We start from the raw sequence: 16089 nt of genomic DNA on the forward strand, positions 1-16089 counted from the left end.
ACACCTAAAAGCCATGCGTGTGCCACTTAAATATCTTACAGGCGGAACAGGATTTCAGTCAGTCTCCAACATCTAAGATAGGTAATTGCTAGTTTCTAACACTTGAGGAATATGGTCAGTGCTGTAGAGAAGGTAGAGAGGAAGGACTTTATATAGGTAGTGCCTGTCACTGGTACAAAACCAAAGATACCGCCAGTTAGTTTGTTATTGTTGAGTACTGCAGAGTAGACTAGTGCTGGCTGACCTTAGTCTTCTCAGTAGCCTCATTAAACCATCAAAAAAGTTGGACGTAATAGATGTACAAAGAAGCAATGATATCCATGATGAAGTTTCCTGTTTCTGCCTTCCTGGTGACAACAGGTACATATGCTTAGGTCAGACGCATCTTTCTATCAGGGCAAAACAGGGTTTAGTAAGATTACTGTTACCTCTTTGATCCCCAACTACCAAGAGATAGAATGTCTTTTCCTGAACTGTGGCAGTCACTGGATTCTGCTATCTTGAAACCATGTGTTATAGTAACATGCTGATGTCACAGCAGAAGACAGTGTATCTTCCCCAACAGTAGCAGCACAATGATTGACATTGCCCTATGCCTCATCCCCACCTATCTCAGACAAACTATCCGGATGTTATTCAAAAGTGAAGGAAGATGAACAATTCAAGATTTAGTGAGAAACTGGCAAGAATTAGCAAAGAACTAAACTGAAGGAAATGTGCAGAGAACTTGAATTGTCTTCAAAGTAAAGAGAGCCTTAAAGAATCCTATGCATTAGGATTAATCAAAGTACTAGGAATACTGCTACAACCAAGTAATGCATAGTCATGACAATTAACCATTGTCAAACAAATACCAGGATAAAGACCTCTGTTTGTTAATCTATCATAGCTGGGGAAGTTACATATTACACTTAGACCATACTAAATCTGTGGAATGTTAAATGATGTTAAAGTCAGAACGTACTGTGAGCAGTCACACATTAAGGGTTAATACCATTTCTTGCTTGCAATGCTTTTACTTCCCACTGGAGAGCTGGTGAGCAGGGTCATGGCTAGGAGCCAGGACAGCTGGACTCTATTCCTAATCTGGATTGGCAGGAGGAGGGGTGGGGTGGAAGAGGGCTCTAGGAGCAGTGCAACCTGGGAATCTGGAGAGCTATGAATTGTTAATTTTATCTCTGTGGATCAAACTGAAATTTAGGCTAACAAGCTAGGTCATGCTGACCAAAATTAACCCTCGCCTGAAATGACATAACTTTGAGCTGCTCAGAAGGCACCTAGCATGGGTTAATAAGCTTCAACATATGGACACTTGCCTTTCAAGCACCCTTAGTACAAATTAAGTGTATGTGTAACTTCACCCTGTTGAGTAAAACCATCAATATGAGTGAGGCAAATGTGATCTCCCTGGATATATCAGGTAAGGTAAGGGATTATTAATACCTTTGCTCAAGGTATTATTGGTAGGACCTTATCTAGATACTATTGACAATTCTGGTGACCCCTATTCAAGAGAGATGACTTCCTGCTGGAACAGGTTAAGAAAATAGCTATTAGGATGACAGCAGAATAGGATAGCATAGTTCCATTTTTAAGAGAAAACTAAAAAAGCATAGTTTGTTTGCCTTCACAAAAAATGGGTGATAAGGGACACAACTGCTCTTCAAATACATGGCAGATAAAAAAAAAAAAAAGTAGGCATGGAAAAAACTATTTAAGCTCAGGATAATCTTTGAAATAAGAACAAATGGGTTTTAAGCTGATCATGAATACATTTATGATGGAAATTAGAAGAAAGCTGCTAAGCATCAAAGCAGTAAGGTCCTGGAACAGCATACACAGATGAATATAAAGTAGTGGAGGCAAACAGTTTATGCAGTATTACAATGAAGCGTGATCAGTTTCTGAGGGGGATTATGAAATATGTTTCTCGGAGCCAGCATGGGACTAGATTTCATGATCCAAAAGGTCTCTTCCAGTCCTGTGTTCCAAAGTGTAAATGTTTATTTGGGCCTCAGGTATAACATGTTCAACATGCTGAATAATGATTTGAAGAATGGCTACTGCCAAGCTACATTAAACAATATATATGTGCATTCACCTCCAGGAAGGCTGAAGGGCATAAGATATACTGTTTAAATTGTTTCTCCCCACACTAATCTTTTGAGATCCAGATCAGATGTGACAACTCAAAAATTAGTAGGAACTGATTTGGGGATGCAACTGGGTACAAGTGTGGAAACTAGGCAAAACTACCAGCAATGGATTAATCTCACCAAACACCAATAATGCTAGCACTACTAAAAACTAATACTAAATTGGTTAAAAAACAATCCTAGATTTCAGGTACTGAAAGAAGTCCCTTATGCACACAGCTAGCCCCAAGAAAAGGAAACACTGAGTTAGTGTGGACTACACAGCCCTTTATCACATCAAAGAATACCTTAAATTAGCTTTCAGTATGCACTCATACACTGTAACAAAAGCCTGTCCCAGGGGTGGCCATGACACCTCTGGGGCATGTTTAGATAAGCATACAAGTCTGTGTCTCCAGGAACAAATAGTAGTGACACACAGTTGTGACACAGCTACTTGTTCCTGGGGAGTGCACCTGCACGCTTACCTGGGGCCCTGGGGAAATTAAGTTTTTGGAAGAGGCAGTGATCTGGGTGTGCAGAGCCTGGCCAGTAGCCAAGGTGTGGCTCTCACCAGTCAAGCTCTGGTTTCAGGTGGTACATACTGAAACCACATGCACTGCCCCTATTTGTTTTTGGAGCTTCCCCTACGGTATCTAGTTTTGGCTCTGCACTGTAAATATGAAGCGCGGAGAATCGTATGACATGTGCTGCATGCGTTTTACAGCACCTCCAAAGACTCTGAGGTGCCACAAAGCACACGTGTGCACTTGTCTGGACATGCCCCTAGTAGCTACTTAGCCTTTGCTTTACCTTGATCCTCCCATTCTGTTCTCCTGCCATGCCTTGATGTACTTCTACCTTTAAGAAAAGGGAGGCTGCCCCAGGGATTCCTGAGCAAGCTCTCATCCATTCCTGTCCTACTCCCAGGTCTGAGTTTGTTCTGGTTCTGTCCCTGAGCCCACCCTGACTCGCATCTTCACATTATTCCCGGGTACCTATTTTCTCCTGGGCATAAGAACTTTGTGGTCCCGCTCAGGCACCAGACCTGCTCTGGTCCTATCTCTGTTCCAATTCAAAACACCCAGACTCACCGTGGTCTTTTCCCCACCCTTCACCCATGCTCTAGCCCTGCTCCCTGCCCTACAGGTCCTCCACCTCCTCTTAGTCCCTCCCAAACCTCCAGATGTTACCACAGGCTGTAATCTCCTTGGTATTATTTAGGAGCTGCAGCCATTCTGCCCAGATGATGTTGTCCCAGCAGTCTCCAGGGCCAGACTGCCTGCCTAGCCTTTGTCTAGGTCGTGAGTTTATATACTCTAAGCCCAACCTTCTTCTAGGTTGTGTGGTTCCTGTCTCCTGCCACCTGTTTCACATGCAGCCTCCCTGCTCTTACAGTAGCAGGAGCACCAGGCCTTCTGCTACAAATACTACAATGGGTTTTTTAATGTAGATTATTAAAGATGATTCGAACTGCTGGCTTAGCCTTTTAAAAATTCAAATCCTCTTAGACACTGAAATAAAGAATATTGTAGAAAGTCAGAGAAAGATAAAAACTTGGTACAGCATTAGACATTTAAAACAAATACATACGGAAAACAGGGACTTCCCAAACAGTTGAATAATTTAAATTTAGGACTCTTCAACCTTGAAAATGTTCCCTTAAACCAGACTGTTTATCTCAGAACACATTTATTTATTTACACGTCTAAAAAAAATAGAAAAATCCTAAACTCTGTCATGTTCTATTTGGATACCAGTACTTTATGTACAACATATAAGATGCCTCAATTTTGTAAATGTTACAAAGAATAACCTAGAACATTTGGTAGTGTTCGCTTTCTACTTACATCAGCATCTTCCAAAACTTTTATTCCTAAATTTCAAGAACTATATAAAGCAGGGCAAAGAAGTATGTCAACTAGAGGTGGAAGGGTTGTCCATCTAGATATCAAGTTCAATAAATGTTAAAATTATTTACAGACTAAGCAGAACAAACACAGTTTAATTCAAATGTACAACTGAGTTCTAGTATAATTTTAACCACACAGTTAAAGGAGAGGACAACTTACAGTAATATAAGCTTCTGTCTTGAACTGTGCCTTTTCTTTTATGTCATTCAAAATGTAAAAGTTTGTGTAGATGGCTATCTTTTATTTATGATATGACCTAGGTCTGTCATATTAATTTATAATTGCTTAAAGGCATCACGCCTTCATAACAAAAAATAAAAAAGTCAAGTGTTCCAGACAGGATATATATAGCAATCTGTATTAAGACAGCAAGCTATGATAGGGCATCTCAGCCACAAAACTGAATCCCTCCCTCTCTTTTTTCACTACACCAAGACAATACATCCCTATTCTACATATTAGTATGGAAAAAGATCTAGGATTATAGTAAAGAAGGGTGACTACTGTTCTGCTTGCTTACATTTTGTAAAATGACTTCAAAGTTACTTTAGAAATATCTGAAGGCTTTTCTGACTAAATACACATGGAAAAAGAAAGATTTAGTTCTGAATTATGCAGGGCTGGTTGACACATGAGATACTGTCAAAAAAGGTACCAATGTCTGAAGACTTAACTACTGGAAGAAAATTGAGAAACATTAAGCTCTTCCAAATCATGATGCTTCTGAAAATTTAGATAAAGCATTGTATAAGGTTTCTTGTATACTTTTGTTCAATATCAGTTTCAAGCTCCCAGTTTCACTTCTATGTGCTCATGTAAACCTTTAAAAGTAAGAAGGGATTTTTGAAGAGAATTTTCAGAACTCAAAAAGGAATTAAAAACCAGAAAAGGAAATTGCAGAACAAACAACAAAAAAACAACATATGAAGGACTTTGAGAGCAAAAATAATGTTATAATGTAATAATGTTAATAGAACTGAACTGTCTGAAGAAATCAGCGACTGACTAGTTCTGATTAAATTATTGCACCGAAACACATTCCACAAACTGCTTATTATTTTCACTTTTAATTTCAAGAGCCATATAGTTTATATCATGAGATGAAACACAGAAAACATTCCACTGAATAAAACACTTGACACACACGTACCTTAACAACAGGATTGAGGAGAACTACCCCTGATTTCTTTGTAATGACTTGTTTTGTTGTGTAATGATGGTCTATAAGTTGAGGAATAGTGGGAAATCCAGTTCCTTCAAATCTATACTGATTCTGTAAGGGGAAAAAAAAATTCAGTCTGAGAAAAGAGAAAGTTTCACAGAAAAAAACATAAAACAAAGAATTAGCAATCATCACCCTTTAATAACTAGAGAAAAAACAGTTTAATCTCACAGGAAAAAATCCTGGTCTCACTCAAATCAGTAGTAAAGTGTCTACTGACGTCAATGGAACCCTAATCTGAAGCATAATAATCTATAAAAACATCTTATAAAATTGGCATAATTAAATAATCATAGACATTAACTCTTTAAAGAAAGCTAAACTCTGATGGGATAAGACATGAATCTGAGTATATGACACTTTGAATATGATAAAAAGGATATGCAACAAATATACTACTTATTTAAAAAAATGGACAGTATTTATTTTCAGATAACATTTTATCATAAAACTACATAAAATAGACTTGAACTGGGGAAAAAAGTCCTCTGCAGATTCCTAAAATGGGTAAATAAAACTTTTCTCACTTGGAAAGAAAGATCAAAACTGATTAGATGAAATCATAGTTCACTATGTAATACAATCTCTACATAAGTCGTTGACACCCAGAGAATAAAATCTATATAGAGTCTTTAATAAAAGTGAAATCAACATAGTCCCCAAGAGCATCTAGGGCAGGAGCGAGCAAAATATGGCCCACAAGCTGTATCCAGCCCACTAGCCTGAGGAGGGAGGTCTGTGGCCTGCTCCACTCTGCTCTGCTGCAGCACGGCCGGACAGGGCCACGCAGTGCACTGACTCCTCCAACCCACTGCATCCATCCCCTATCCCTTCATGGGCTTCCTGTTGGCACTGTGGCCACCAGCAGCCAGACCCACGAAGGACAGGGCCTGTGGAGGCAGGACCTGGCCCGGCATGACACGCAGTCCCTGCGAGTTGCACCAGGCCCCGGGTGACAGGCCAAGCGGCCCAGGGCTGCCTGAAGGCATACAACCCCGGGCCGAGCTGGGCTGGACCCATGACGAGCAGCACAGGTGGTGCCGGGTCTGAGGCAACTGGAGCCACGCCACACTGCAGGGGGCTCTGGCAGCAGCGGGCCCTGAGAGTCCAATGGCTGCTGCTGCTGACGAGGGGGGTGGGGGTAGTCTGTGAGCAAAGGGGATAGGGGCAGCTCTGATTTTTCTATGACAAAAAACCCCAAAAGCAAATGCCAAAGTGTACAGATATTTAAAATTTGGTTTATTATGATGAGAGGCACTGGTATGCTTCCAAATTGCTTTAAACTTGTAAATATATCAATAAAACATTTCCCAACTGATCCCTCTCTATTTAGTAATGTTTCATTTTAATAGCAGAAGAACACTCTTTGGGGTATTTTAATGAGAGAATTTGGGTTTCTTATCGGAGAATTTGCAATTTTTAAGCAGGGAACACCAGGATCTCTGCTTGCAAGACAACTGACAAGACTTGGGTAGAGGAGACTATCCAGAGCCAGCACTAGTGACCCAGCTGGAGGGCAGACAAGGTAGCTGACCTCTTGCCATCTGCGGCCAAGAGAATATGCTCTGACAGTTCAAAGCAGGCAACCTCAAGGAGCACATCTTCTGGGTGACAGCTACCCAGACAGCAGAGCAGGGGCACCCCATCCTGGTCTGGCAGGCATGCAGCCATGGAGCCGCAGGTCCAATGGGACGGTGCTGTTGCAGGTAGCAGCAGGTCACAGCCAGGCAGCAGCTCCCACTGCCAGAGTGCTGCAGTGGGTAGAGAGTGCAGGGGCCACTCCAGGTTAGGGCAGCTTCAGCAGTCCAGCTGGTACAATAGTGTCCCCACATACCAACTGGCTGGGCCTCAGAAGCCCCCCAAGCTGCTTGCCAGGGCAGCTCTTTATACTGCTGGGGCTACCACCTGTGCTGGCCGCAAGCTCTAGCTCCTCCTGGCTGCAAATAAGGGAGAAGTTGGGAAGGGGCATTTTGCCCCAAGTGGTACAACTTGCCCCACACCAGAGTGCACATCCAGGCACATGTGCTGAGGCAAAAACCTCTGGCACAAATTTGTACCGCTCGTATTTGAGCTGCTGCGAGCATACGTGCCTGTATGTGTGGACGTGCCCAGTCTGGCCTTTGAATTCTGTCTCAGAGGCCTAAGGAGGTGGAAGGTCTGGACAGCCTCCACTCCTCCAAAGACTCCTGTCTAGGCATATGTATCGAAGGTCTGGGTGACCTTTTACACATACGCCATGATCTGGTAGGATCAATGTTTGCCAAAATACATGTTAAGAAAAATACTGCTATTGCTAGAGCAGCTTTCGTGTCATCACACTGAATCATAAAGTGTTTTAGGATCCATACTTGCTATCACAGACTGTCATGAAAAGTTGTGTGTACAGGTGCTGAGAAAAAAAATGCAAGTGACATATGGTGGTAGTGATAAGAGATTCAGAAAAATTCTTTCAGGGGAAAAAATCGTGCTGCTCAATTCAGATCCTGAAAGTGATCAATTATGTCAGGGGTTTCAATGACAGAGAGAGAACAAGTTACTAAGCCCCTGTAATAAGAACCCATTTCACCTATTTTATTGTTAAATCTAACACTTTGTGAAGTGTGTTATATTAGAGCTTTAATGGAATAACAGAAGTATAAACAGTATTAGTGAGGCTTAGGATAATCATTACCAGTCATGACTTCTTGACTATGCTGCCCTTCTCTTTGTTTACCTCCACTGGCTTCCCTTTCTCTATTGCATCAACTATAAGCTGCTTGTCTTCACTTTTAAGGACCTTTTCATGGTCATCTCCCTCCCCAACTGCCCCTCACACACAGTTAACAACTCTGAGTCACTAATGAGAAGCCCAGTATTGCTTCCAATTGGCTAATACCAGTAACAACCAATTTCACGCGAGCATCTTTGTGCTTTCCCCCATGCTGCCTGTCATACTTAGGAAGAGCTCAAAATTAATATCAATTGAGCTACCTTATTATTTTCTTTCAAGGCCTTCCTTTGTTCTAATGCCCATAAAACCAAAATTAGGCTACTAATAACTACCAAATATGTTGACTAATACTGTCTCACTGTTTCTTGCACCTTTGCCTCCCATCAGTCTCTAACCATGTGTAACTCATTGCGGCAGGGACTATGTTTTTGAATAGTGGTCTGCACAGTGGGTTCCTGGTCCATGATTAAGGCCACTAGGCATATAGTATCATAAATAAGAATTTGAAAATAAAGTAGCATTGAATGAAAGCAATGAACTCAGATTATTAAGCATGGTAATTCTTATACACACTCAATTAAACTTACTTAACAGTAAAGAAGGAATTATTTATTAAGATTTAACAGAAAAAAAGCTTTGATTTCCTTTTTGCTTATCCTATGAACAAGCAAAAATATCCTATAAAATCTGTTACAACAGGGTGTCACATATAGGTTTAATTCATTTCTTATAAATAATTAATAAAGTAGTACTCCCAGCACCTTCCAGAATCAGGAAACTTCATTATTTATTATTTTTATATTAGTAGCTTCTAGGAGCTTTTTCATGGACTGATATCCCTGTAAAAGCACAATGAAAAAGGTTGCTACCCCAAAGGCTAAGTACAAACAGTAAAAAAGCTCCAGGCTGAATCGATTCAATCTTTGCAGGTTGAATCTACACTGCACTGACTGAACCGATAAGCAAGTGAACAGACATTCACTTTTGATTCCAAAAAAATGCAGCCACATGCCTGCAGTGGCCCGGGCCAGAAGCCAGAGGAGGACGATAGAGAACACCTCCCTGCTCAGTTGAAGCAGGCAGCTTGGGCCAAGGCTAGCCTACCCACCCTGCAGAGGGAGGAGTGGGAAAGTTTGCAGGAGAGATGCAAAGCATCCTGGGATCCTGGGAGACCAAGTTAACTTGAGCCTGGAGGGAATCTAGGACAGAAATTCAATAAACTGATTTAAATCAGTTAAGTCTTGATACTACATCCATCCAGGTTTATCCTAAACTGGTTTCAGCCATTTTGAAAGCAGCTTGTGTACACTAAACTTCAGTTGTGTTATAGGTTTGAACCAGTTTCTGATGAATTATACTGGCTACTGTTTATGTGTAATTTCTGTTCCTAGACACAGCTGTTATAACTTTTGTTAGTTTCTTTAGTGGAATAAGAGTGATAACTTTCAGACACCCAAGCTAAAATTTGAGCCATAAGATAATACCATGAAAGAAAGGGGTTCCTTTTCAAAAGAGGTGATGCCACACAAATAAACTGATTTCAAACATGGTACACATTCACTCAACTGAGAAGACTACATTGATTTTCTAGTGAGATTTTCTAGTGATTTTCTCTTTATTCTATACATTTTAAATATATACATATATTTTTGGAATATTTCCTTAGAGGCCTTAGAAAAAAAATCAATTTATTAAAAATAACCTGAACTTTTAGGAAATGTGTAAGTTAAAAATAAATAATTTGTAATTCTGATATGGATTTTCTGGCAAACTGTTTTAAAATGTTGGTCATATTAGAAAGTTAGAAAGAACAGTTAAAGCAGTATTAACTGGATCACTGGGAACAGCCATATACTATACTTTTGCATGTTATACTGCTACTCTTGAGTCTTAGATTCAGAGACAAATTCAGAATAGTGGAGACCAGGCTTGCTACTGATGCAGGGCTATAGTGGAATTGGTTACAATGTAGAATGCACTTTTATTCATGTGCACTCCCAGTTGAGGGAGCATATAGATCAAAACTGACAACTGTCCCTAAAAAAGATGCACGTTATCCCTTTTCAATGCAGGGAAGACACTACACAAAAATGACTATTCTAGCTGAGAATGGAAGGTGAAATTGGAGTTAAACTGTAAGAATAAACCAATCCACAAATAAAGGAGTAGGTAATAGCTTAGATCTCTGGGGACTGCACACACAAAACTGCAAGAGGCATGTAGTATATTGAATTGGTACCGTGCTGAAAATGTCTTGCACTTATTCTTTGATCTATTATGTTATAGGCAAATTACAAGAGCAGCACAAAAACACTGTTATGCTCATTTGTAGGTCTGTTTTTCACAAAAAAGTATAAGAATTGACATAAAAGTATAACACACACTAATACACAAATACATCTCTTCCCATTAGTCTTAAGCATTTGAGAAAACTTGCCAGGGACCAATACAAGTGTCCAGGGAAAAGCGATATTGTAAAAGTGGCAATGCCAAGATTTTGATCACAAATCAAAAGAAACAATGTTTTTCTCATTTATGTCACCATCAGTAATTCCTTCCTCTATTCTGTAATATACTAAAACTTGCTTCTGTCATTTGGGTGTTATTCTGTGGTCAAGAATAGGTTGGTGGGGAGAGAATGAGAAATTAAAGACAGTTCTACACCAGAAAGTTATCCTAGGAAAACTTCTTGGCAGCATGCCACTCCTGACATTGCTGTGTTGGTACAGCATATATGCACATGGCTACTTTTGTCACTGATGTGGTGCTTTACCATAACAGACCCTGGGTAAAATCACAGAGTGTGTCAGGGTTAGGCATCTCAGTAGCCCTCATACCATCCTGTGTATACTGCTCTGTGGGGCACTCTGAAGTGCACCATGACATAAGGATCTCTGCACTCAGGGAATTATAAGAATTCAAGGTCAAGTGCCAGACTTCCTACCGGGTGTATGTTCATACCTCTAAAACTAACATAAAAAGAGAACAGGATTCAGGTGGATTTCTGGATCTCAATTCACAACAGCATAGAGAAGACAGCACAAACTCTTGCTGTGTAAGCTTTCCCATTTTGGGTGGGAAGGAAGCACTAGAAACGGCCAACAGTACGAAATCTCAAGAATGCTGTCAAACCTCTACTATAAGAGGGTGAAATATAAGAGAAAGGTACATGCATTAAACATTAAAATTATTAGCAACAACTGTGATAAATGCAATAAATTGCAAATTGTTTTGTCTTCTACTAGGGAAAACAATTCAAAGAACGTCAACCATAAACAGCTTTTTCTTAGAAATATCTGACCAACTTTTCTTTTTTTTTAATTTGAACACCCAACTCTATACGGGACAACAAAAATTGCCAATCTTCCCAATTACTTCATATGAAGATAAGAAAACTGAAAATGTACTGTAGACTAAATCCTCCCACACAGTTATCCATGATAAAACTATTCTTATTGTGAATTACTTATCTGAAATAATTGCCTGTTTGATATTAAAAAAATTAATACTGCATCAGACGTACATCAGCATATTGTATGATAAAGTGTCTCCGTTGTCCATCTGAAAACACAGAAAGGACATATTCACCAGGTTTTCCATGGCTTTCTCGCACTAAGAAGTCTCCTTGCTGTTTTAATAACTCCTGGGCTTCTATTCTTGGAATTGCACCATGATACCAGTCTTGCTCTGCCAACGGCTTCTCGCTGGTTGATATTACATCGAAGAACTTGAAAAAATATTAAAGAAACAAGTTATCATAATGTAAGCCATTTTCCATTATTTATCTTTTTTCATGAAAACATTACAGATACTGATAAATAATTTCACATTGCTTTTTCTAAATTTGGCACTGCTATTAATTACAGTCCAGGTGATATACAAATTTGTTCAGTAAAGGATTTATTAGTGTATTTAAAGAAAATTATACCATTCTCTCTGATGATCATATTGTCTTCCTCATTACTACTATTTCATTTTCAGAACCAGTTAAATACCACCAAGATTAAAGATAAATTCCACAAGTTAATTTAATTCAAAATGGCTAACTTGCAGTAGAAATGCAAAACTCTAAATTCAGAGATTATACCTTTTATTAGACCAAGAAATCACAACAAAAATATATATTAATAAATAAACTTCATTTTCTATCTACAGGAACTTTTTACCATCTTTAATTTTCCCTGAGCCTGAGGAAGGGTGTGTGTGATTTTTTTTGTTGGTCTAATAAAAGGTATCATCTCTGAACCTAGAGTTCTAGAGGTTTGCATTTCTTTTTGTCTCAGACCAACATGGCTACCAAATACATCCCTGTAACACAAAGTAAGCTTTTCAAATTACTAATAAAAAGAATGGGCTTTTTTAACAGGTTAAAGAAGTTTAATGTTTGATATTAAACTTAATGATAGTCTAGCAGACTGAGCCCATAAATAGCCACTGCATTTTTTCCAGGTAATAAGTATACTTGCATTCAAGTAGTTTGTGGCAGAAGAAAGCTAGTGCTTAGACTGCAAACTGCTAGCTCCTTCTAAGAACAACTTTTCTGTTCCAGAAAGTTTTCTAATACCACATGTAATGTCCCAACACTTACACCCAGGATCCCAAAGTGCCTGGCTCTTCCTCTCCACATCCAAGGTGAAGGGGCGGGTAGTGAGGAAGAGTGGTTGGCTCCCTGTTAGCTCCCCTAGCAGCAACCTGTTGGGGCACCTGACACTGCTGCTCACTTCCTGATCCCAAATCTGGGGACCAGGCAAGAAGTGGCTTGGGAACTGCCCCTTCTCTGCTCCCACTGATCAGCTGATCTGCAAGACTAAGCAGGGGGATGGCTGAGTGAGGACCAAGGGACTGTTCTTTCCTGGTCCTGTTGATCTGCAGAAACAGGCAGGAAAGGTGATGACCCTGCCATGAGACCAGGAGAGTTCCAGAAATTCCTAGAAATTGCAGCTCTGGAACTGAATGCCTATCTCTATCCTGAAATCTCACTACATATTCACAGAACAGCTTTGCAATACTGTCAAGGCAACAAAATCTTTCCCTTATTATCTTGTTTCTACTCTGCAGAGCACCTCTGTAAAGGAAAAATGACAGCTTGGTTTCCAAATATATTAACTCTTGGTCTTTCTACTAAAACCAGTCAGCTGTGATGGTCACTACACTGTGGATATTATCCACTATGAAACAATAAGACAGACTAAGATGCACAATTAATCTTACAGATCACACACACGTTAGCTAACAGACAACACTTGCTCACTTCAAAACTAAATGAAATCTGAACAACTGTCCATGACTGTATCATTATGTCTATGTTTAGACACTGCAAACACTGGTATTGAAAACATAATACCACAGTGAAGTTGGTCTTTTTCTGTTTGTTTGTTTGCTTAATATTTAGATCGGGGTAGGCAGATCAGCCCAGCTTCACAGACCCCTGCGCCCTGCTCTGGGCCCCACTGGTGCTGGCTCTGGGACATTGGTCCCAAGACAGTGGCCAGGAGACGGGGCGTCTGTCAAGGGGTGGGGCTACCCATGTGGCCCTTGATAGCTTGCCAAAACTGGGTAAGTGGCCCTCTGCCCAAAATAATTGCCAGCCCCTGATTTAGATGGAAAAACTCTAGTTAAAGCAGAAACTTATTGGATAGACTTTATTATTATTTCTTTAATGTCACAGTGTGCGTTACTGTACATTTCATAAAAAAAATTATTTGATATATTTTGCGTGCTGACATTTTTAGTAACTGAGTCTTTATAAATTACCTCATTTATTCAAATATAAGACAACCCTAAATATAAGATGACCCCCCAATAATTAAATTATATATATGGAAAATGTATACATTTATTATAATTTTCCAGGTACAGAATATAAGTACTGGAGGACTGTTTTGAATCTCCTTCTGCTCCACTGCTACAGCAGGGAAAGCAGTGGCTGAAGGGGACGAGTGGGGGAAAGAGGTAGGTGGCTACCTTGCTCTCTGCCCTGCCCACTTGGCCCCCCTGCCACCTGAACTCCCCCACCCCCTGCTCCCTGCAGCCTCTGCCCCTCTGTCTTGGTCTCTTCCCTCCCTGCTTCCCCAGTCTCTGCCCCTTCCTGGCCCCCCATATTGCCCCTCACTGTCAGACACTGTTGGGGATGCTCCGTCCAGAAGCACAGCACATGAAAGCCCAGCCCTTGCCTGGCCTTGCGGCAGTGTTGGCAGTGCTAACTGGCTGGACAGGCAATGTAGGAGTGTTGGCACTGCTGATTAGCCAGACAGGGGAAGCAGTTTCCATGTGCTCTGTGCCCACGAGAGACCCCAGCCTGAGCTCCAGCTGAGCTGTGCTTGATAGTAAGTAGAGAGGAACATGACAGGTGGGAGGCAGAAGCTGCAGAGGGAAAGAGGAAGTGGGGTTCAGGAGGCTGTTGTGAGTCTAACTCTTAACCTGACCCAGGCTCAGGGCCAGAGTCAGAGCCACAGCAGCTGCCTATTCCCCCCTCTCCTTCATATGCAGATACAAGACGAAGGACATTTTTCCCCATTGTGTTTGGGGGCGGGGGGAGCTCATCTTATATTTTAATAAATATGGTATTTAAATTGTACTGTTTTCTCCTGAACCACGTTTTTCATTCTTTTAACAGGCTTACTGTACATGTTTATTACGCAGAATACTAATTTAAATATTTTAAAGAACTATTAGATAAATCAGTATGTTCTTCAAAACAGCTATTTAGGGGATCATGGTTACAGCAAAGAAAGTTTGTTGCTTAAGAAGGATTTATAATCATTTTAACATGGATTTCAAAATATTTCTCACTTCAATTAGAAAAAACAGTAATAGTTACTCCTTTTCATAGCTGGAATTAATTCTGGCAGGATTTAATGGAAGCAGTTTTAACACAAAATTGCTTTTTTAATGAATTTTACAATTCTCATGAGTTTTTCTTAAACATTGTTCCATGTAAATATGTTTAAGAAACATTCAACTGCTTAATAAAACAAATTAGATACTATAAAAAGCAAACAATTTTTTCTATTTCTTTTTAATTCAATGTATGCACCTGTTTTGAATTTCCCCTTTCTACCCTTCAAAGATTTCTGTGGTTTTGCATACCTTATCCTAGGATTTTTGGGGGGTGAGCCTCAATTCCCTCATTCTGCACTGGATTTTTACAAAGGTCACCACCTGTCCCTAATTGGGCAGGACAGTTCTGAAATGTGAACATCAAGTCCTAGTCCCAGGCTGAATGACTCCAGGACAGAATTTCTCAGATTCCAAGTATCATGTGTAGGGATCCGGGTTTTCTGTTAACCATGGAAAAAACACAGGAAACGGGAGGGTTTTCCCTTGCAGGTTGGCAGAGTTCCAGCCTGCAAGAGGCTGTTTGCGGCTGGGGGGAACAGGATGCAGGGGGCATGCACACAAATACACAGGGCCAGGAATATAGCCCTAGGCAGCAATGGAGAACAGCTCCCTGCAGGCAATTCTAGGGGGGAGGAGGATGCATAGTAGCAGGCCGGGGGGGGGGGGGAGGGAGAACAGACTGAAGCCTCCCAATGGTGAGGGAAGGAGGGAGAGAGTGGGCAGGACCTTGGGCACTGCCCAGCTGCGACAGTGCATGGGGCCTAGGGGAAACAGCTATAAGTGGCTCGTCGGGGGTGGGGGGGAAGGAGGGGCAGGCTCCCTATCACTATGTGCATTCCCAGAGAGGGGGGCATGAGGGGCACAGGCTGCCAGCCAAGCAGAGGGCATCTTGCTATGGTGGCCAAATCGGTGTGAGGCTCCTGGAGGTAAGACAGTAGGGTGGGGAGCCCCAAGACCATAGCGGATAGCCCATATCCTCCCCCACCCCCACAGGCTCTGCTTGGCTCTGCTCTGGCAGTGCTATAGGAAGGAAGGAGGGGGGGAAGGGGGCAAGAAGGAAGGCAGGCATGTGTCCTGCCTTTCCATTTTGAAAAGGTGGTCACTCTTAAGTCTTGCTTTTGTGCTGCCTCCTTCCCCACCCATTAAGCTTTTCCCTCTCTTCCATTTTTTTACAGGTCTTAACAGAGAACTGAAAGAGCACCTTTATTCAGAAAGCAGTAATTGAATGGGCTCTCAAACAGAAGCCCTCATCAACTTGAAAAAGGTGCA

At 41.0% G+C, this 16089-nt stretch overlaps 1 protein-coding gene across 3 annotated transcripts in view; it reads right to left on the reverse strand.

Annotated features, from left to right (window-relative positions):
- The window catches only part of FER (FER tyrosine kinase), a 363406-nt gene that overhangs the window by 206841 nt on the left and 140476 nt on the right, over positions 1-16089 (reverse strand). For all 3 annotated transcript variants that reach the window (XM_019484266.2, XM_059724955.1, XM_059724956.1), the window contains 2 exons: positions 11504-11707; positions 5199-5321 (listed from right to left, as the gene is read on the reverse strand). In XM_019484266.2, coding sequence (XP_019339811.1) covers positions 5199-5321; positions 11504-11707 — 327 coding nt within the window. The remainder of the gene's footprint in view (positions 1-5198; positions 5322-11503; positions 11708-16089) is intronic.

This window comes from Alligator mississippiensis, chromosome 3 (genome assembly GCF_030867095.1).
Source record: "Alligator mississippiensis isolate rAllMis1 chromosome 3, rAllMis1, whole genome shotgun sequence".
Classification (NCBI taxonomy): Eukaryota; Metazoa; Chordata; order Crocodylia; family Alligatoridae; genus Alligator; species Alligator mississippiensis.